General features: G+C 39.7%; 1 protein-coding gene across 3 annotated transcripts; it reads right to left on the reverse strand.

The window, feature by feature from the left end:
• Positions 1-165: 165 nt before the first annotated feature.
• agfg1a (ArfGAP with FG repeats 1a) lies at positions 166-22,828 on the reverse strand. Of its 3 annotated transcripts, none has more exons than XM_085370495.1 (13): positions 22,482-22,828; positions 17,458-17,551; positions 15,519-15,634; positions 14,559-14,724; positions 13,597-13,759; positions 12,477-12,596; positions 9,793-10,008; positions 8,583-8,760; positions 8,351-8,430; positions 7,815-7,919; positions 5,061-5,213; positions 4,682-4,776; positions 166-998 (listed from the first exon to the last, which is right to left on the reverse strand). In XM_085370495.1, the coding sequence occupies exons 1-13, from the start codon at positions 22,646-22,648 to the stop codon at positions 939-941; spliced, it is 1,713 nt and encodes a 570-aa protein (XP_085226621.1). In that variant the 5' UTR covers positions 22,649-22,828; the 3' UTR covers positions 166-938. The 3 variants fall into 3 exon arrangements, with proteins under 3 accessions (XP_085226621.1, XP_085226620.1, XP_085226622.1); XM_085370494.1 differs by having other exon boundaries at positions 5,031-5,213; XM_085370496.1 differs by lacking the exon at positions 9,793-10,008 and having other exon boundaries at positions 5,031-5,213.
• Positions 22,829-23,608: the final 780 nt, after the last annotated feature.

The raw sequence follows: 23,608 nt of genomic DNA on the forward strand, positions 1-23,608 counted from the left end.
TTATGGTTTCCCATCCCTAAATTGACCTCACATTAGTTCATAAGTAGCAGAAAAAAAGTCTTTAAATTACTTACTTCAACATGATGAATAGAAATCATTTTTTTGTACAAAAACAATAAAAGAATGTTTCACACATCCATATAAATGAATGCTTTGGTCGTTTCTTTTTACTTAAAATTCATTTTAATATATATACTGTATATATTTACACCTTAACTTAAACTTTTTTAATACCCAATGCAAGTAAGTGGTTTTCAGTTCATCAGCCATTTCTTCTGACTGTCATTTGAAGTGTTGCAACTCTGTCAGCAGGGCGGAGACAACAGAGAAACGAGCCCCCCACCCCACCCATCCCTGATGTAGCATTCAGTCCTCCTCCTAACCCTAACCCCACCTTGACAACAGAATATATTCATTTCCTTAGTGAGAACAGTTTATCTAAAAGGGTCCTGCACAAATAGTTTGGTTCTTTACAAATACAGTAACTGGCAGTACCCATTAGCTTTTCAAAGCAACAGTTCTGTCTTAGCAAATTCTGTGTGTTAGATACAAATACTGATATGCACAAAGAGCTAATTTCCTAAAAGAAAAAAAATGTACAGAATTGCAGCATAATGAATGGGATATACTGTATGCAATAACTTAGTTTTCAACCAGTTCGATTATACATTGTGGCTCAGTAGAGGCCAGGCTAGTTCACAGGTTAAATAAAGGGGAGGGCATCGACCTCCCCCTCTGCACACACCATCACTGTTTTGTAGCCTTCGACAGTGTCAGCACGACTGTGTCGCATAATGTTCCATTTATGACAAACCGCGATAGAAAATACAAATTCTTACAAACATTGTGTTTTTAAAGCTACTTGTGAAACAAAAACAGTGCAATAGGTGCAAGCGTGCCAGTTGTTGACCCTGTAGTGCAGCTGACATGATGGACCGCTATAAGAAGGGGTTTGTGGAAGAGCCTCCAGCTGGATACTGCGCAGGTGGACCCGCACCCTAGAACGAAAAAGGGAAGCACGCATTTAGACTGTGTACTAAGGTTCTTGTCCAGTGTTAACTGAGAAGAAAGTATGCTAGCTATATGGCTGTTCACCAGAGCAATGGGCTGGTTATTCAAAAAACAAAAAACAAAAACCAAAGCCATCCCTCACAATAAAATCTACACAAAGAACTGAAGTCTCTTAATTTATTTTTGTGTTAAACACAGATCAAAAGTGCTGTGCAAAAGTCTCGAGCCACCTCGTAGTATTTTATTCTATTGCATATAGTTTTTTTTATTCTTTTTATCTTCTCCTATACCTTTTTTCTTTCATTTGTGTTGTTCTAACTTTGCACTGTCTACTTTCTGCTGTGACACAACAAATTTCCCATGTGTGGGACTAATAAAGCTTTATCTTATCTATCTTATCAACAGGTGCAGGAGGTTATTCAAATGTGAAACACTTTTCCTGTGACACACAGGAAAATACAGCATGAGTCAACAACTGTTTGTACAGGTTCTAATATACCAAAGTCAAAATTTTGTATCACCACCTTTATTCTTCAACACAGACTAAACCCTCTTTGGCAGCTCTCTAGTAATTACGTTAACTAGTCATGAGGAATAGTTCTCCAGGCTTCTTGAAGGACATTCAAAGCTCTTCTTTGGATGTCGGCTGACTTTTGTTCTTTTTTCTGTCAAGATGATTCCACACTACTTCAATAATGTTATGGCCCGGGCTCTGAGGAGGCCAATCCATGACTGATAGTGTTCCACTGCGTGGTTTTCCATTCAGATTTGCTTTTGGCAGTGTGTTTAGGATCATTGTCATGGTGACAAATATAGCAGCAAAGTGGTTCAGAAGGTCCTGAGTTCGACTCCACTATCTGTGTGGAGTAGAGCTGGGCGATATAACTTTGACTCGATAGAGAAATTAAGCTATCGCGATAGACCTCGCCGCTCTTGTCCTCAAAAAAAAAAAAAAAAAAGGTCAGCCAATCCAAATTAAGTAGCGCAGAGCCGAACCAATCACAGCCGCAGCATCACGTCGCGTGACTTGTTACGTACAGCACAAGTGCCAAGCCGCACGTGTGTTTGTTTGGGAAGCAGCCAAGCAGCCAGCGGGTAATGGAGCCAGCGCGTAATGGAGGAAATGAGTGTGCCGACTAGAAAAATCAACCGAGTGTGACCGAAGAGAAAACAGATGATGGTTCCAATGCCGGAGAGATTGTCGAACGGAAGAGCCATAGAAGTTCCGTAGTGTGAAGGTATTTCGGCTATTTCAAGTCTGACAAAAAACAGAGTAGCGTGCACTGTAAATTGTGCCGAAAGCAAGTCTGGAAATACAATAAACTGGTGCATGCGTCACACTGTGCGCCACGTTATTGTTTCGGTGAAATTAATTTCTACAATACTGTTAATTCTACTCTCTGCAGTGTTTAAATGCTTACATATACACAAAGTTACTGTCCATCCACACATACGACTCGGTTCTGCTTCTATGCCGCAGCTTTGTTTACTTTTTCCCACCGAGGCTTCTAGACTTCTGATTGGCCAACATTTCTGCACGGTTAGGAATCTAGCGCCACCTGCTGCTTTGGCATGTTCATAGCAGCGTTTTCCTTCATTTCTGCCTTTATGTGTGGACGGGATTATTTTTTAAAACGAAAACGGAAAATCTCCGTTTTCAAAAATACCCGTGTACGTGTGGACGTAGCCTCAGTCTCTGACTGGAAGCGCTAATTCGTCATTCGGCTTTTGTCAGACTAAAGTAACTGTTAAAACTGTTTGAAAAGCTCAGCTATACAACAAGGAGAGATTGAGAATTTCCTTTTAGTTCTCAGTTTATTTGATATTGACAAAAGTTAGTCAGTTTTGTCTGTTCTTCTGTAAAACAAACTAAGATTTATTTTTAGAATTAATATTTTGTTTCTAAGTGGAATTGACAATTTAGTCTGTTTTGTTTGTTCTATTTTGAAACTTAAACGCTTTAGTGGCTGCCTTTTGTGTAGTTTGCAATATTTGCCTTTATTTATCTGAAAAAGTCTCATGTTCCTTAACTCATTCACTGCCAGCCATTGGCAGTGAATGAGTTAAACCCATTGACTCATTCACTGCAATTGACGGCTATAGACGTCAATGGCAGTGAATGAGTTAAGTACATCTACCCTGTTGAACTTATTATGGGAAATAAATATTTAAATAAAAACAAGCTGCTGATTATTTCACATTTTACTTGTGAGCAACGGCACATTTAAATCTTACAAATATAGTTATTTGGCTTATATCGTGATAGATATCGTTATCGCCTGAAATGAAAAAAACATATCGTGATATGAAAAAATCTCATATCGCCCAGCTCTAGTGTGGAGTTTGCATATTCTCCCCATGTTTGCATGAGTTATTGGTGTGAGTGTGAATGGTTGTCTCTCCATGTTAGCCCTGTAAAAGCCTGGCTGCCTCTCACGGGTAGCCGGGGTAGGCTCCAGTCTCCACAGTGTCTTACAGATGTCTGTATACACAGTGGAACCCTCTCCTGACGTTTTTTGAACATACTGCTTCCTGAAGAATGGCTTCTTGTCGGCCACCCTTCCACTAAGACTATTTCTGATGGATCAACTGAAGCGTCAAATGATGAGGGTCAGCTCTCATGTCTTGTGTCAGCTCTTGTTGGATTTTAAAAAAAAAAGAAAGAAAAAAACTTTATTTATGTTTTTGTCCTAACACATACCATTTTATGTCTATCAAACTATGTTTTTATTGGCATTTTTCAACTAAATAATCTGTTCTGGTTCATTTCCAAGTTGTCTGCTATGTGTAGAAACACTGGGTCATGCATTGAGTTAGTCACCTTTTTTATACTTGAATGATTGACAGGTCAAGTGGCTTAAACAAACATCTGAAAATGTTCAGGCACAAGGACTGAACTGAAAACGCCCAGCTGCTTAGATGCAAGATATTACAGTGGCTTGCAAAAGTATTCGGCCCCCTTGAACTTTCCCACATTTTGTCACATTACAGCCACAAACATTAATAAATTTTATTGGAATTCCACATGAAAGACCAATACAAAGTGGTGTACACGTGAGAAGTGGAACAAAAATCATACATGATTCCAAACATTTTTTACAAATAAATAACTGCAAAGTGGGGTGTGTGTAATTATTCAGCCCCCTTTGGGGGGCAACAATGGAATGGTCTAAAACAAAACATATCCATGTGTTAGAACGGCCCAAAGTCCAGATCTAAATCCAATCGAGAACCTCTGGCAAGATCTGAAAACTGCTGTTCACAAACGCTGTCCATCTAATCTGACTGAGCTGGAGCTGTTTTGCAAAGAAGAATGGGCAAGGATTTCAGTCTCTAGATATGCAAAGCTGGTAGAGACATACCCTAAAAGACCGGCTGATGTAATTGCAGCAAAATGTGGTTCTACAAAGTGTTGACTCAGGGGGCTGAATATTTACGCACACCCCACTTTTCAGTTATTTATTTGTGAAAAATGTTTGGAATCATACATGATTTTTGTTCCACTTCTCACGTGTACACCACTTTGTATTGGTCTTTCATGTGGAATTCCAATAAAATTGATTCATGTTTGTGGGGGCCGAATACAAGCCACTGTAAGAAATGAAAGATGAGTTAAGATTTTTGCACAGTACTGATCCAGGAGACTATAGCACATAGCCACCAGACTAACCAGAAAAGGGTTGCTAGAGACCATAGGTCCTGCCATTGCCTGCCCAAAAGGAGTTGCAACAGACTTGGCCTGGCCGAAGGCTGGAAATCCTCCACCTGAAAGACATAATGTGATTTCAAGTGTTACATGATGGACATGGATCTCTCTCTCTCTCATTTATCTATCTAGCTTGCTCTATATTATTTTCATATAGCTATAAATATAATTAAAACAATAATAACAATAATAATAATAATAATATTACCAAATCAAATAAGACCTCTTCCGTCAGGGTTAATTGAGTGAACCAAATATTACATGAAGAAAAATTTTATAGACGACCACTTGACAACTACAGCTCAAATCTCACCATAGGCATTATTGTCTACATGACACACACCGTTGGGTTGCTGGGGATAGGCGGGAGGCTGAGGGAAGGGAGCCTGACCAGGAAAGGGTTGCTGGAACGTTCCACTAAAGCTGGTGGGGAGGTTGAAGGCTGCAGTATTCCCAAATCCAGCTGGCATACTCATGGAGCCTGTGCCAAATGGTGCTGCAAAATAGCAGAACAGCAACATTTAGGAACCAACAAAAGCTCAACACATAATAGGCAAAATTTGGTTTGATCTATTGCTGCGATTCTGTAACCCAGTGTGACTCGTTTTGGGCAAAAACGTCTACAATTCAGTATTGTGTGTCGTGCTGGGATTGTCAGAATCTCAGTTTTGTTTCGTTTTTTATTTGGCTAGTTTAAACACATGCAATAAGAGTGTCTGCACACAAGCTGTAGAAAAAAAGAAAAGAGGGAGTCAGAATCAGACATCAGTAAGTAGGGATGGGTACCGGTATCCGGTGCCATGATGGCACCGGTTCTGACATAAACGGTAGTAACCAGACCGAAAAGCAGCGCACATTTCGGTGCTTTATTTCGGTGCTTTTTTTCCTGAGATGTGATACACTTTGAATTCTAGCCAATCATTTTACGTTTCCAAGGATAGTAGGCGGGTCCAGGTACATACGTTATTTTAGAGCAGAGCTACAGAGTAAAAATGCCCAAGGCGAAGCGGTCAAAAGTCTGGCTGTACTTCACAGCAAAATATGCAAACTCAGCAGCCTGCAACAAGTGCTTTAAGCTGATACTGTGATACTGTCAAAGGAGGCAACACCTCAAATCCGATGAAACACCTGGCGACGTATAGTGTTTTTTTTAAACGCCGAGAAATGCGCTGTATTTGATAGCTTGCTGCGAGACCTCACATCGAGCGCATCTACTGCGGGTGGGTTGCCTGTTATCGGACCCGGAGTTAGCAACATCCCCAAAAACCCGAAGAGGAGAGTCCTGGCCCCTAGCCCTGCCAGTGTAGCAGAAATGATGAGGATGATGATGACAGTAGCAGCTGTTCTGCTCTGCGTGAGTAGCTTAATGTTGTTGGTGTGTAATTTACGTTGAGAAGGCTAACCACGTTATTAAATTAATGCATGTAAGGTGAACTAACAACACGTCGTAGTTACATGCAGCTGTCTTCTTGTTTGATGGCAGATACTCCCTTCACTCTGGCCAAAAAGGCTAAAATGACCAAAGAAAAAGTGGAAAACAGTTAAACATGAGAGGTTTTGGACAAAGTTTGTGTTTTTTTCCATTGTTTAAGCACTGCTTCCAGCCAAGAGTGATACCATATATGCCCTATAGCTGCAGAAAAGGCTAACACTGTTATCTTTTTACAAAAAAAAACAAAACAAAAAAAAACAAACAGCTGAACATGAGAGATTGGGGGCAGGGATAGCTCAGTAGGTAAAGTGGTCGCCCCATGATCGGAAGGTCGGCGGTTCGAATCCACTTAACGGCTACCCTGAGGTACCCCTGAGCAAGGTACCGTCCCTACACACTGCTCCCCGGGCGCCTGCTTAGTGGGCTTCCCACTGCTTCACTGAGTGAATGGGTCAAATGCAGAGAAAAACAAGTAATTTCCCCATGGGGATCAATAAAGTATCCATTATTATTATTATTATTATTATTATTATTTTTGACCAATTTTGTGTTCTCCATTCTTTAAGCACCGGTTTGAGCACCATTTAAGCATCAGCACCGTTTCAAAAGTACCGGTTTGGCACCGGTATCGGATAAAACCTAAACGATACCCATCCCTATCAGTAAGTTTAGTGTCAGTGTCTGATCTCTGGTGAACACACAGGAGCAACAGCTGGGATCAAAATGTGTCAGACAGCCAGCTAAAAACCAAGCAATTCTATCAGTGATTTAAGAAAAACAAAAGAAAACACCCACACACACACACAGTTTACAGCTGATAAAGTGATACAGGCTTCATTCATTCATTGAATGAAGCATATCTGGTAATTAGCGTGATTAATAACTCAGGGTGTAAGTTTTCGTTTAATGAACAATAAAGTTTAATATTTCTCCTTTAATTCTTTAACCGAGAAGAGGACCATGCTGCAGAAACCACAGATATTTGGGAAACATGAATCCATCCTCAAACCTATCGTTATTAGTCATTTCTCATTCAGCTTCACTCTGTTCCTCTGTGATGAAATGGTAACTGGATTATTGGGCTATTTCAGTGGTGCCGTGTTTACGTCTTTCGAGATTTTCCTCAGTGACAGCTAAAATCATTCACTGGCAGAGCAAAGCACATGAGAGCAAAGGGGAAGCAGTTAGCACAAACAAACCTACCAAAGGTGGGAGGATACCCATGCCAATGAAGAACCCTCATCAAGCCTGTCCAGCACGCCAAGGACAATAAGACAGACAACTGAATCTAAAAATTCTTCACCATACCGATTTATTTTTAAAATCAATCTCTGCACACCAGTAAATGGCAACACTTCTCTTGCTAACCAGTTCCATAGTGAATTGTAGTTTTCAATCTTTTTGCCCTCCTCCACTTTCCTGTTGCTTTTTCTGTGTTTGGCACTGTCAGAGATATAATCACTTCTGAGGTAGCACAGGCAAAGGTTGCCACTTCCAATGTGCAAAAAAAGACAGCTTTTAATACACTAACTTTATGACTGAACAAGTGCATTTAATTTCTATACACACTGTTAAACTGAACTACTAAACTAAGTGAGTAAGCAGGGTGTTAAGTGAGTAAGGTGATTCTCAAAACACACACAGACACAGCCAACAAAAACAAACCTGCTGCAGCTGCAACAGTTGCTGCTCTGCCATTGCACTGGAATGGGTTGGTTGGAGCTGCTGCTGGGACAACACCAGGAGCTACAAATGGATTGGTTGGGTGTGCTGATGGGAAAAACAGCATCAAATTAACATTAATTAGCATGAAGTCCTAAGCAGAAGAATACATTAAACATTTTTCTTTTTTAAAGATAGCTTATAGAGGGTGTTTTGACAGTTCCACGTCAATGTCCTTTATACATCACAACAAACTAACTAATGTTAATGAAACAAAAATAAATTCTTGACCATACTAGGCTGATTCTTGCCAAATTAAGTTTTAAGTTATGATAAAGTTATGATGCTTTAAGAATCATCATTTAAGTACGCAAGTTGTACAAAATGAAACTGCCAAATCTCTCGGTGATTGTCTCAGTTTCCTCAACCTCACTCTAAAATTATTTAGAAATGTAAAACATGAACAATTACTAACAACAGTGTCAATTTTGTGAACATTGTTACCATAACAAATCAGAGACGTGTTTAAGTTCACTTACCTCCAAAACCCTGAGCCATGCTGGGCACAGCCTGCTGTATTTGTGCTGTTGACACCCCCGTCTCTGAGCCAAACACACTCCTGTAGTGACACACCGTTAGCACATAAGTTTAGGAAAGGATGCAAAAAGAAAGGTACTCGGTGGCCTTTTCCTAAGTGTATTCTGGAACACTGATCATCAGAATGAAGAAAAAAGATTTGTCTGATTTATGTTGGTTTGTGCAGTCTCTTACCCTTGTGAGGTGCTGGTGGTATTGTAAACAATGGTGGCAGGTGCTGAGGTGCTGAAGACTGTATCAAGCTCAGCTAGAGCAGCATAGCGGTCTCCACCTGCTGGCTGTTTCTGAGGCAAACCACCCACTGCTGCTGCTGCTGCTGCTGCTGAGCTCACCCCACCAGGAATACCACCTCCTAGAATAGAAGTACATAAAAGGAAAGCCAGGTTCAATTTACCTCAGTTCACTTAATGCAGAAGAAAATGCTGTTAAACTTTCAAAGAGGTCCGGAGATAGCTGCCATACTGAACCTACTGAAATTAATAGGGAATAAATGTTAGGTCATTAGGAAGTGTATATTTTCTAGGCCAAAAATACATATTTATATGAGAAAAACCAGCTCAGTACAATTCACAGATACTCAAACACCAAACTTCTAATAATGTGGTATTAAAATGCTTCAGTCAAACCTAGATGTATAGCATTCACAGAAGTGAGGAGGCATTTCAGTCATGTCCAGTTGCCTTTTTGCAGCTGGTTCAGTAACATTGAGGTATAGACAATCGTGATCAGAAGTTTACATTCCCTGTAAGAATTAATGTCCTGGCAATTTGGGGATTTTGAGCATTTCTTTGTCATTGTTCTAAGAAGCAGGATTGTTCAAAGTCCAAGGAAGTCAGTGAAGATACGAGTATTGGTCAATTCAATGGCTGCTCTCAAACAAATTCTTTTTATGCTGGCAAAGAGGCCAGAAACTACCAGTTACAGTCAATCATCAGTAACGAGAAGTTAAAAGGTTTTGGCCTTGTCAAGTTAAAAGATTATAGAACCTTTAGCACTGCTTATTAAAAGATTTAAGTGAATGTACGCATATATTTGAGTCCATATTTATGATTTTGATCCTAAATGAATTAGATAACCTCCCAAACGAATTAAAACATGTGCAATTTTTTTAAGTCATTAGTCTAAAAGCCCAAAATTACCTTGACATTCATGCCCACGATGAGTGTATGTAAACTTCTGACCTCTACTGCAAGTATAAATTGCTAGAAAATGTAAACCAGCCCTTTTTTAGAGACTGCCTATCCCTGCCAGGAGAAGAAAACTTATAGGGACTTAAATCTATGTGCCTAATTAAACCTAGTTTTCAGTTTGTATTTTTGTTTTTCAGTCATTCTCTAGCCCTACAATGGACATCTATGAAACAGGCTAGGCATGAAGGGTTTACCTGGCTCTGTTTTGGCAGAGCTAAATATGTTATCCAGGTCAGCCAGGGCTGCGTATTTATCGGCAGAAATGTTAGTACTCTGTACAACGTCTCTGCCAGCTCCTGTGGAGTTACTCTGGGAGGAGGAACTGAAGGATCCAAAGTCAGCACTACACGATTTGGGGAAGTTCTCAAAATTTGCAAAACTGGCATTTGCTAGTCCCCCTGAGGCGCTACCTGTATGAAAGAGAGAGATTAAAGAGTCATAAGGGGGACTGTAATTGTTGGTTTTGAGAAACAACAAAACAGGTTGGAGAGGGAGAGAAGAAGGTGCATGAAGGGTAAACTTGGGAGTCAGGCTGGTAAAGGGACACCTTCTAAAGGATAGATAGCAACATCTGTCCTTTGTTACACTGCACTATGCTGGCTTTTCATTAGCCTATGAACCAAAAGAGCACACACAATTAGCACTTATATGTGTTAGAGGCTGAGCATGTGCAGGGCAGCAATTTTCTTGTGTAACTCCAATACTTCCGACTTCACCACGATACTGTGGAGAAAGGAAGTTAAAGACAAAACTCATCAAAATGTATTCACTGAGAGATAGAAAACAAGTTGCTATCTCCCAAAAAAATCTCTTTAATATGCCAACAACCCTGCAGATTTTACTGAGCGCTGTAATATCAACACGATCACACTCAAGCAGGTCTAAACGTGTTAGAGCAAAACGAAACATTAATCTCTTAATGTTTACCTATTTTCTGCAACAGACTGCAAAATAATCACTCTGGACATCTTTATGCAACTAATTCAACACGCCATGTCAATGCTTGGAAACCCTCAGTTCACACATTCCTGCATATTACAGAGAAAAATTGAGGTTTTGCTACAGAGCAGTAATTTCCAAATTGCAGCACATGAAGAGCAGATTTGTATGGAGCCCATTAAAAGCAAACACAGAATAATAAATTATTTTGGACACCGAGGTAAAACAATCAGAGCTAACTGGGACGCAGCACAGTTGTTGTGACCCTAAGGGGGAGAGAAGGCAATTTTTAGTAATGACACCGATACCGCTGCATTTTAATCAGCAGTTCACTGCTTTCTATGAAATATTGGTTATTTAATGAGTTTTAGGTCAGGGACACTAAAGGAGTCCGAGTTTAAAGGCATCCCACATTACAGTTTACAAAAAATAGATTCTAGGGTAAAAGCTTTTGTAGAAGTAATTTTTGCATAAAAATCTAGAGGCTAAGCACATTAAAAAAATATTATTATTGCTTGAGGGGAAAATATGCATCTCCTCTTATCATCTCTTTTCATGTTGCCTTGTTGGATTTTTATACACTTTGGTCTATTTTGCACAGTAGGTCATATTAATCATTGCAACAATCAAAGATTAGTAGACTTATGTTTAACCACTGAGCTTTATCAGCTGTTAATTTTAGTATAAATGGACCAAAAAAAACAAACAAAAAACAACACAGTGAGACACACACACACACACACACACCACCCAAAGAGAGGATTGGGATCACAATGACTACACATACAAGATGGGTGAGAGAGTGAAAGCTGTTATGAGGGCAAGCGCAGAGAGACTTACTGTGTGAACACTGGAGAGGCAGAGCAGTGGCAAACTCACCCATACTGCGGCTGGATGAGAGCACAGTGAACGCTTGCAGCCACAAATCAAAGAGGGAGGCAGAAATGGGGTAATGAGCAATGTAAGATGGCAGAGAAATCAAAGAAAAGATGTCAGGTAACCCAGAGGTAAACATTATGAAGTGCTAAATCAAAGCAAATCAAATACTGCTAAAGCAAAGGATAAAAAAAAAACAAAAAAAAAACACCCAAAACAAAAAACAAGTAAGACAGATTTGACAGCTGAAGGCAGACAGTGCAAGGCAGTCAGTATCTGTGAGAAAGCCACTTAAAAATGTTTCCAATAAAAATAAACACTAAGGAGGCCGCTTCACACAGAGTCAATATGCACCTCCAGCAGAGGGCACTGTAGTACAACATTTTCCTGACAGGAAGTGAAGTTTGTGGCAGTAACTACTGTTCAAATAAGAGTATGTGACTTATGAGTCAAAGTGCTGAAAATAAGCCAGAGGATGTGTCAATAAGCTGCCAATGTATTTTTGAAACACTGTAGGAGAGAGAGAGAGAAAAAGCTTTGGCTAACAACGCATGTATTGATTAGCGCTCATCTATTGCACAACACCAGCATTAATTTAGAACCTCAAAAGTACGCAACAATGTTAGTTTCTCAGACATGTGGCTAAGCTGTATGAAGCTTGTGTATGCCCAAAGCAAAGTTTACAGTAAATGTCTCTAGTGAGGTACAGTGGATAATCTCCTGAACACAGTACTTCACGTCTTAGTCTCTTTTACTCTCTTTTAAACAGGATCATCTGAAAACCGTACAACTCTCTGGTGTAAAGAAATGTTTACATTTGAACAAAAAAATGAATGAACACTACACATATGTAAAGGTTTGGGAACAGAGGTGATACAACAGTTTAAATAAACCAACAAATGATGATGTGAGAGAAATTTTGACTACCATTGAGGTGTGTGTGTGACTAAATTATTTGTCTATGTAAATTTTTACATGTCTGCCTGTGTACATAAAGCAAACCTGTTCCTCTGTGTTATTGACTTAGTTGTGTTATTTGTCCAGTAAAACCAGCTTGCTCTACCTGTATTTGGGGGTTGAAATGGTGCTTGGGGTGCAGAGGGAAAACCACCTGTCGACCCAGAAGTGTTCCCGAATGCATCAAAATTAGCAAAGTCTGCCTCTCCTTTGGTATTCTGTGCCACTTGAAGTTGTGTAGAGGTGTTGTACAGACAAACAGATGGAGGAAAAAAAAAGTGAGGGGAAAAAATGGATTAATGAATGAATGCATACAATATCCAAAGACATGAATGACTGCAAAACAAATACAATGGGTTAAACACTACTAATAAAATACAATGGGTGATGTGTTAAATGTGAGGAATAATCAGAGTAGTAGAGCAGTGCAACTTAAAATGCGTAGCAGCTTATATACCTCGACATTCACTATTTCCCAGTAACACCCAAGAGTCCTTCATGTGCACACCCAAATATAAAGCAGGACTTGTGTGCTTAGCACTACACACATCATTAATTTTAACACACCTGTGTGCATGTTTGTTAGGTGTGTTAACGCCACTTTAGTTCTTGCATTAAGGATGAATCTTAAAGGCTCTGAGGGAGAAATGAGAGGACATTATCCTCAATTGAAAGCAAATGCTAACAGCCACATGTTACAAGTACTAGTAACCATGGCAATTTGTCTGTCTGATGCAATTTTATAATATATTTTGATACAATCCAAGAGCACATCATGACTCCTGATGTATAGCAAATTCACATCTTCTCCAAACTGGTGGCATCCTGATCCCATCTAATGTAGTAAATACACCACCTCTGGAGAAGTGCCCACCCCACATCCAATATCTATAAACGCAGTTATTTATTGGTAAGAGATTGGTAATTGGGGCTTTTTTTGTTGTTTATTGTGGATTATATGTGCTGAGGACTTCTATCTTCATGTACATTGTACATGCCCAGGGAAATGAGATACTGGTGTGACCTTCTTGAAAAGGCAGTTTAACCAACTCTAGTTGGGATCTCCATCAGAGACAACTTGCTGGCTACGCTATGCCATGCACATTTCAATAGTGAAACTTGAAAACACTGGTTGAAGCAAACCTTGCCTACAAGTGTTTTAAAGTGGTAACTACATTACTTACTGCAACTAACAAAAACATGAGTGTTATTGGTCTGTTGCTTACTTGTGTGGCTGTTGAAGTGTGCAAAGTTAGCAAAACTGGAGCTGGCGCCTGCATTCATGTTGGGCGGGGCAGCAAAGATGTCACCACCCAAGTCACTGAGGAGGTCATATTTCTTGTCATGGAGCTGCTGCTGCTGGGTTTGTCCACGGCTCACTACAGGAGACTGGTGACGACAAGAGATGCATTTGAAAAAAATTTAATAAATAACTAAACCGGTATAAATGAGCTCCTAAACAGCCTTCATGCAAATTAATAAAGAGGAGATAATAGGCCACGTGAAAAAACAGACTGTGGTGACACTGTCTCATTAGCGATGAAAGATGAACCTTATCTCAGTGGGCAAATTTGGTCATTTATCATAAACAAGATGAATATGCTTTTGTCTTTAAAGACATGGCTTCTTAATACTGCTGTGAAACAATTCACAGTCTAATCCTGGACTGCACCTGTTGTCAATAAATCTGTCATTGCATTTGTGCGAAGAGTCGTTATTTTCTTTGTATCTATGAGATACTTTTTAATTAGCAAATCACTTAGCAAATTAAGTCCAATGTAAACATGTCAGTAAAGCATTTAGGGATGTGTGTGTAAATGGATTACTAAGTAACTGTGGTAGTGTTGAACCACAGAACATTCAGCAAAGTAAACAAGGTCATCAACTGGTAGCATCGTTTCCGCTAAAGCCCATCATAAGGTTTCATTTTAACATCAGCAACAATGCTGAGTGTTAACTGTCGATTGATAACCCAGTTCAAAGCTGAAAGTGTAACAGCGTAAATATTCACACCATTGTAAAGACCAACCTGAGGGGAGAATATGTAGTAACAACTACATATTTTCACCTCAACCCTGCTAGATGTGGCATATATGGCACACTGAACAAGAACCGGTTTATGCTGTCCAACATATGTGTTAATCATATGATGACTTGTGTGCATGTGTGTACACTATGCAAGTCTCACCTGATTTGGTGGGGTGTGCTTGTTGAGGTGTAGAGACGGTGCCGACTCCCCCAGCAGGGACTTGAGTGGTCTAACCTCTGGGGTGCTGCTGGTGCTGCTGTTTGAGGAGCCAGAGATGGAGGCATGGACTGACGCCACTACCTTGGCCTGCTCAGGAGGCACGTACCTTGGAAGCAATCAACAATTTATGCATTACTTACACTAAAATAAATAAATAAAATAAAAAATAAATAATAAATAAATAGTGTTAGTTTTAAACTACCATTTATAAGAGTGAGACACTACAAGTTGTGTGTGCGCACAACAGAGCAGACCACGTGAATGCCTGTCTGCAGCAAACCTAGCATGTTCAAACATGCACTAGTCATTGCTCTCATTTTGATCATATTTCAGACTAAACACTAGATGGATGAGTTGATGTTTTGTAACAACATCCATGCTTACCCAATTCACACTTTGGGTGTATCAAATTTGTCATAACAAAATGCAGAGGATAAATAAAAATCTTACAAGAAGCCGTTAAAGATGCATCACAGTTTGTTGGTTGTTTTCTTTTATCTTTTAAATCACTGAGTGATCAGCGACAATCAGTGACTAACTTTTAAACTTAAAACAGTAATCATTTGGCTAGTTCTTATTTCACAAACACCAATGACAATTTTATTCAGAGTCAAAAAAGAAGCTCTAGAACATCTAGAAAAAGCTCATACATATTTCAGTTGATTAAAGCCTATAACTTCATGGAGCAATTAAGTCTTGCATATAGAGCAGCTTTACTGTAATGACCTAGATTCTGTACATCTCAAGAGGGGTATTTGGTGGCTTGCTAGAGGCTAACTGCTATGAGGCACATGTGAAACATTCCAAGCCAGAGAGAGAGGGAGAAAAACAAAAAAAAACCCTTTGCACAATGCACACTGACAAAGATCTTTTCTCAGCAAGCTTATGATACTGACATACCATCTCTTTTTCTCATATTTATCTTGTAGGAACTCCTTGACTTTCTGTGGTTCTCTGAAGTCTGGTACTGAAGAGGTTCTGTCATCATAAAGACCAAGCCAGATCTGTTTACAAACCTGAGAACACACAGAGTTAGAGAAAGGGATTTTTGGAGGAAACGGCACACACACGCACAGAGCTTTGCCATCAGTCATTATTAGTAATGAAATTGTTCCAATAAAGGAAAAATAGACAAGCAAATAAAAAGACAAGCCACATGTAAGATAAAGTTGCAGAGTAAAGAAAAAACAAAACAGAAAACCCCCTCTGACAGATAAAGGGGTTGCGAACCTCTGCCCTGGTGTGAACCTTTGCAGCAATAAGTACAAAAAAGCATTTCTGTCTTGGGATAAAATTCCACATTGGAGTGGTGGAATTTTATCCCATGCTTTGAACACATTTGACTCTGGGATGAGGGTGGAATTCTTCACGTGGACCACGTGCTTTAGGCTATTCCATTTTAGTTTGCTCAAGTTCAGGACTTTCCAAAACAAGCTATTCCAAAAGATCCACTTTATTTTTCTGTAAAAATATTGGAGAACAAACATGTTTGGTGTACATATTGCCTTAAATAAATTGCAAAATAATATATTTTATGCATCTTAGACTGCAGTGGTCTTATTTCTGTTTCCAGACACAGTGACCTCATTATAACAGCACGGTAGTGGCTCTCTGGGGGAACCAGAAGACTCCCAGTCATCATACAGTTCAAGACAGTAAAGCTGTAGTAGGTCTAACTTCAGGATGAGCCTTGGGGCGGTGCATCATTATTAAGGACCACCACAATGACAACCCGGCAAATGAGCCAAAAAGAAAGAGAAACAATGACATGGGGACGGCTGGTGCGAGCTGAATAGTCACAACTGGACTTTCAGGATGTCTAGAAGTAGATCAGTTGTGGATGGCATTGTTCTCCTGGATAAAACATAATAAAAACAAACAAAACAAAAACTCTGTGCTGATATGAGTTACCAACTATACTTGGGCAGCTATTAATATTATCTAGGTGTTGTCAAAATAAATACTTTGTGAGAAAAACACTGCTTTAAACAGGAAAACACTGGGACTGGGCACCAATTTATGACCAACAGTTTATAACATTATTTCCCATATAGACTTTAGTTGGGTAAGCCACCAGCCACATAAATTAAATCCTCCTTCGGCTCAGTGTTTGTCAAGTGCGCTCTATGAAGACAGAAAGGTAACTTACAGGCAGTATTTATAGACCAGCCTTCAAGCGTATATGCATCAGCTCCAACCTTGAGTCTCCTTCATGTCTGCTTTCCATGCCACTTTGCCACATCCTTTAATAGACTGTCCTTCGTGGGTGGCACTGCACTATTTCGTACTCTGTTTACTCGAAATATCTCGTCCCTTCGGTATTTTGCACAGTGCAACTGGTCGATTGTTTATACTTCTCATAAGTAAATAGGTGCCAGTATAATGCATGAAATTCTTGACCTGTCTATTCAATAAAAGTGTGACACAACACCTGTATTAAACTGACAAAACATTTGCCTTACAACAATTTTTGTTGTCGGAAAGTAGCATGCACTTTTTAATCTAGAGTTTGTTTTATAAAACTTTCTACCGCAGTAAAATGATAATAGTCCGCATGAATTTCAAGCGTGCCTAAATTGCCTTATCAAGCATATGTGCAACAGGCTACTTAAATACAAACACTAAAAGCAGAACTTTCACAACAGACACAGCCCATTTCAAGATTTTTAGAGGCTGACTTTATGCCAACCTGTCTATTAAATATTGAATAGACAAGGACAAACAATGATGGCTCAACCAAAAGCTAATCTAACTAGTCAGAAAGGAAAGCAGTGGGAAGGTTGACCTCGGGCTTAATTTCTAACTTTATTAATTGACAGGGCCGAATTGCCGTTCCTACCTCATTGCCATGTTTCTGTAAGAACTCTATTTCCTGTTGCGTGAAGGTTGTCATGGAGATGGACTTGACTCTGTGGGGTGGATTCAGTCCTCGTCTATGGAAAAATAGAAACAAGGGTCAATTTAATTTGAAGACAACATACATGAAAACCTCATCTTGATACACTCCAGAGCCCACCTCTCAGGACGGGACCATTTAATTAGCTGAAAGCTGAATGGTTGCTGGTGTGTGTGTGTGTGTGTGTGTGTGAGTGTGAGTGTGAGTGTGAGAGAGAGAGAGAGAGAGAGAGAGACACACACACACTTAGGACAAGTGAGTAACTGAGGATAAGAAGTCATGATTATAGAGAGAAATGAAAGAGACAAATAATGACAGAGAGACATACTGACAGAAAAAGAAAGGGAGTACAATAACCAGAGGAAGTGGGTGAAACTCTCTTCACTTACACTGACTGAACTGACTGTCCAAACATTAAAAGAATGAACAATCTTCCTTAATATAGAAACTTCAATTATGGAGTAACACCCATTAGACCACACAAGCCTGGCTCACTTTCCTTAGAAGGTCACACAGTCAATGCCACAATGGCCCAAATTAAAAATGCCTGGTTATGGTAGGAGTTGAAAAGAGCAATCATTTGTCTATTATTAAGCTCCAGGCCTGATTGTCTGAGCACGTTTTCCTCGAATCGCTTACAGGTGAAAACTGATGTCGTGCTGACTGGCACGGTCACCACCTGTTTTTGTGAGAAGGTGACCACAGAACATTTACCATGCGTGAAGACCACTTTAACTGCGAGTTAACAAAAGTACTTGTCAACACATAAAACATATTGAAATAAATAAATAAATCTTCAATTCTATAAAAAAGGATCTGTGCTTCTAGTTGCTTACATTAACCTTTGCTGTTAACCAGTCTTCAGAAAGTAACTAAAATTATAAATTGGACTGCAACTTCAAATGCCTTTAAAAGCAGAGAAAGTGGTGAGCAGTGAGTAAACTCAAACAGCCATCATCAGCAAATATCATTAGGATAGCCATTACACTGTGCCAACAGTGGCCACAGGCATCTTTTCCTTCCGTTTCCCTTTGCAGCCATCAGCATGTCAGGAGCACAACAGATACACTCGCTTATGGACATGGATAGTGGATTTAATCAGCCATAACACAGATGTGTTAAAGGAAGCATTCCGACAGCACTCAAAGCCCCATTATACAATAGACGTATTTACAGGTATGGTGGACAGATATAAATGATTAAAACAGCTTTTATCAACCTCAGTTTTAATCTCAAACACAGTAACATGCTACAGAGACATAATGACATGGTATTAACATTTAGGAACACACAATTAAAGCAAAGTTAGTTTTTTGATTGTGGATAATATACAAAGAACTCTTAATTCAAGTGTTTTTAAATACTTGAACTCCTGCTTTATCATCTACAAGAACTACCAAGAGTTTTGCATGTTTCCCCTGCATCTTTATAACAAGAAAAGTTTTGTATGAAGTTTACAAACTGAAGAAGTCACTTGGATAAGTGACGAAATGTTTCTGCCACTGAAAACGCTACGTCCAGGTGAACAGGATCAACTTTCTGTGGCTTACAAACACGATGTTATACACAGAGCAGTCAGATGCTGAAGGCATTGAAATACTAGACGGGCCTGTTAAATTATTCACTGCTGTTACCTCTAACAGAACTTGTTGTCATTAAACCTTTTTCTCAATACATCCGTCAGTCAGTGGATTGACTTTAATCAAAAAAAACATTCACTGCTATCTGGTACAGAGTACAGAAGCTACAGTTTAGCTAATTCGTGCTGTTTGTGAACACCCAAAAGACCTGTCGGTTCACATTTAAGAACATAATGATCTAAAAGAAATAACATAATTTTATGTCAATGTGGAAAAGATTGCATGAAAATGTGTGGGGGTTTTGCTTTCCCTTCATACAAATGCTGAGACTGCCACGTACATGACTAATGTTTAAGCAGTGCACTTTTAGTTTTTAATCATTTACTAGTGCTTTGTGTTAGGCTTACAAAAATATACACACGGACCAATCACAGCAGAACCACGTCACACTAAAGTAGAAGGACATTACAAATCCCTAAAACAGAGTATTAAAAACTAAAATGGTCCCCTGATACTGCACTGTAGAGAGGAACGGACAAAAACAAAAAACGAATTGTTTTTAAACTGGATAAGTTTTTCCAGCTCCCTGAGGAAGATAAGTGACCAAATTCTAGTCTTACGAAGATTAAACTAGGTCAGATAGAGGGAGAGGTTTCCAGAGCCCTTGAGGTCTAAATATTATATCAACGTCTTAGCAGTGTGGTCCCATTGAGGAGTTCTAATTCTGAAAATGTCATTTTTGTTACTTCTATAAATTTTAAAATTTATATTAAGGTGACTTTTTCAGGAGAATTAAATTGCAGTAACAATCAGTAGCTGCACAGTATAAAGGAACTGCTTTTATCACAACGTGTCAGAGAACAGTACCACATATTGCACTGTAAAATAATCATGAACTAGTCCCTATTGCACTAGTTCAGAGATGGGAACTCGGCTCATTTGCATACTGCAACTGCCTCAGGGTAAGAGAAACTGGCAACACAAAGTCTCCAAAGAGAGGAAAGTCCACACACTTCATTTCACTGCTTTAGATCCCTGCAAAAAAACGATATTTTAGTCTTTTAACAGTACTGTTATTAAGCGTCTCATACAACAGAAAATACCCATTCCTAATTTAGTGACTTACTAATTTAGTCACCCCATCCCTGTTTCACAGATTCCACACCATTGTTGAGAAATCAAATGTCAGGGTTATATTAGAGTCATTTCTGGTAACTAGCCATTGATCAGATCATGTATCAGCACATTTGGTGTCTGTGACACCTTCCCAACTCTGATTACTCAGGAACACATAGGTCAAGTGGGGTTACTTCCCGTCATGAGCAAATCTCTAGTAAGACATCGATTGGCGTTCCTCCTGGGAAAGGCTCCACCATCATGAGGAATGTGTTTATATAGCAAATTCCAACCCCACCCTTTAAACAACTACAGCTACGGGAGGAAGAAGGTTATTAAGAAGTAAGTTGTTGTGAACTCTCCATCACTCCAGAGAAAGTCAACAGTGTTAATCTTAAAAGAAAAAGGAATTAAAAAGCCACCTGTAATGTTGGATGAGTTTGCTTTGGTTTATTTGGACAAAATAAAGAAAACACGATGGTTATTCAGAAAATTGGCATAATAAGCCAAGACAGTGATTGAAATTATCAAGTCTGCGCATGAATTTTAACTACTCATAATTCCAACGTGACCTCACAGCCACTTCCTGTTGCTCACATACACAACATCACATGCTGCTGATGTAGCAGCACAGTGGGGCCACACCACTTCCTGAACCTAAAAATCAGATCAAGCTTCCTGCGCATATCATACAGACATCTATGCTTTCAGCCCCACACTCTTCCAACAGAAAGATTTTCCTTGAATGTGACCTTTATCTAACCAAAAGTCAGCGAGAAAGACAAAAAAGAAAGGATATAAGGTTTAGAACAGAGATCTCAAGCTAAAAAAAATGAACTTAATTAGCTCTTATTACAGGATTTAAAGCAATAGGGCAAGCACATGGGAAATACACAGCGGCGTCCCCACAGAAACACCCACTGGTGGCGGTAAACAAAGGGAAAGTATCAGCCAGCATGTAATTTATCTAATGCTCACCAAAGCTAAGCTACATTAACTCAAACCTGGTCAGTGGGCATTTACTAAGCAATAAAAACCTTACCTTTTACCTACAACATTTTTAGAATGATAATTATTCATGAACAGAAAATGGCAAGGTGATCTGTATAAAAGGTGCATGCAGATCTAATTCAAGTATTTGTGTCTTTATGGGTGATGGTGATAGCACTTATAATTTATTTTAGCATTTCATGTGTGTGTTGTTTCTCAGTGAACTACATGTCAGTGCAGTCTGAAAGGTCGATTACTGCAGAGTATTGAGAATGATTAGTGCAACACGGGCAGTGAGAGGGAAACACTTCCTCCATGTTGTACATCTTTTGCCCCATTTACCACTAAACTGATGTAAAACTGAGTGACGAAGTGATTTGTTATTATTGCATTAAACCATTTTCTTTCTGAATGTATCCAGCATCATACAACATGCAAGAAGGAAATATGACAGCTGAGCTGAGACGTATGTGTGTGTGTGGCAAAATAAGAAGAAGCGGAGTGCTCCACTAATCCCAAGCTAAAAAAAATGCTTATCACACAACTGCACAAAGATTTTAATTAAAAAAAAATTACAAATAAAACCCTCCACTCTGCTACAATGAAACTACAATGCTTGTAAATGCATGGGCTTCAGAGCCGTCGTAGGAGGTAAACTGCAGATACACGGAGAGAAAAAAAGCTTTTGATCAACTGCGTTGTCAGCTCTAATTCGAGCTGCGATGTTATGCCAGAGGATAAATAATTCGAAAACACAAAATAGATGAGTGAACTTCGCACAATTGATAACAGATTTTACATTTATCTCAGTCGCGCCTTAAGATAACACGACTTTCGCTCTGCCAAGTGTCGACCATCACGTTTGCAGCGAAAATGCGGTTAAGTGACTCAAACATATGGCTCCACAGGGCGGACCGGCTCAGTTACTAGGTGGTGCTTCCTAACGTTACCGGCAGCTGGAAGCAGCAGCAGCTGGCTTATCTGTGGACCTAGCTTGCAAGTGTCAGATAAGTTCACTTGCTAACACTGGATGCTAACGTTAGCTAGCATCTCGGCTGGTTGGTGCGCTCGCCTGACACCTCTATGCACCCCGCCCAACGCACCACACTGCAATGTCAAAACAGCTAAACTCACACTACCTCCGTCTTTTCTAGTTCCCCATCTGACGGTAGCTAGTGCTACTATTTGACTAACTGGCTGGGTTTACCCCGTGTAGCCGAAGCGCATTAATATCGTGTGCGCCATGTCTAAGCTAAGGTCACTGTGCAACTTAATACTTACAGGATGCCAGAGCAGGAGGTACAGACGAAGGAACCCACAGTCATGTTGGCGTAGGTCGGGCCTCGCTGGTCGCAGTCAAAGCACTTTCTGTTGGGAGGCAAACTCGTCATTTCTCTCAGCATCTTCAGGTGTTTCTCCTCCTGTTTTCTCTTCGCACTCGCCGCCATGGTAAAGAATCTATAGCGGGGGTTGAATAAAACCGTGAGAGACGGAAAGCTAGCTAGCTAAAACTAAAAGAGCTGTGCTTTCTTCTTTTTAATGGTTGTCGACTCGTAAAGACAGAGTGAATCGCTAGGTGGGTCTGTTGTCAGGGCGGCCTCGCGTCTCCTCGAACAAGGAGTTTTCAGGCGATGGACCTGGCGCTAGCTAACGGGACAAGAGCTATGCTGCCATCTACTTCCGCCTTCGCTTAAATCCCGTTATGCAGCCACAGCGAGTCTTCATGACTCAAGGCCAAACGTGAGCCCATTAAACTCATCACAGTCAAAGATATCCACTACAGATGGAGGCTATTATTTTTAATCTAATTTTATTTAAGTTGGCATTAACTGTGTCGTATGCGCTGCACGCTGCAGGCATTTTAACGGCATCAACAACACAATTTAAAGATTGTGGCAGTTAGCGGCTATGTGAGTTACTTTATCTTCAGTTCAAATTTTGACGTGTACATAGAAGCAGACAGTACGCTCGGTGACTTGTCTGAAGAATTGCAGCGGGCCACAACGCAAACTGAAACAAAGAGCATCATCTTGTTTCTAACGGGACAGCTCTTTGGTTGTGCTCCAGACAGCGCAAAGAGCGCCACTATTCTTTCTTTAACGCAACAGCGCCACTGTGCGGTATTGGTTACTACAAGATTGTAACTAGACCCAACGTTAATCAAGTCATTAAAAATGCACTGCGTCACTATATGAAAAAAAAATTAATGAAATACGTCAAGTATTAAAAGATACGTAAAATTCCTTAAACGCAATGCTTGATTATTTGTTTCAGGAAAATGTACGATAGAAAATTAATATTAGATATTTAAAGATATTTTAAGAAGAATTTGTCACAGGAACATATGCAAATACCCTGATGAAATGTGTGGAGAAATATAAGTGAAAAAGAGTCAGAATGGATGTGTA

This window comes from Diplotaxodon limnothrissa, linkage group LG14 (assembly GCF_057381915.1).
Source record: "Diplotaxodon limnothrissa isolate DT_005_m linkage group LG14, D_limnothrissa_male_GT1.1, whole genome shotgun sequence".
Taxonomy (NCBI): Eukaryota; Metazoa; Chordata; class Actinopteri; order Cichliformes; family Cichlidae; genus Diplotaxodon; species Diplotaxodon limnothrissa.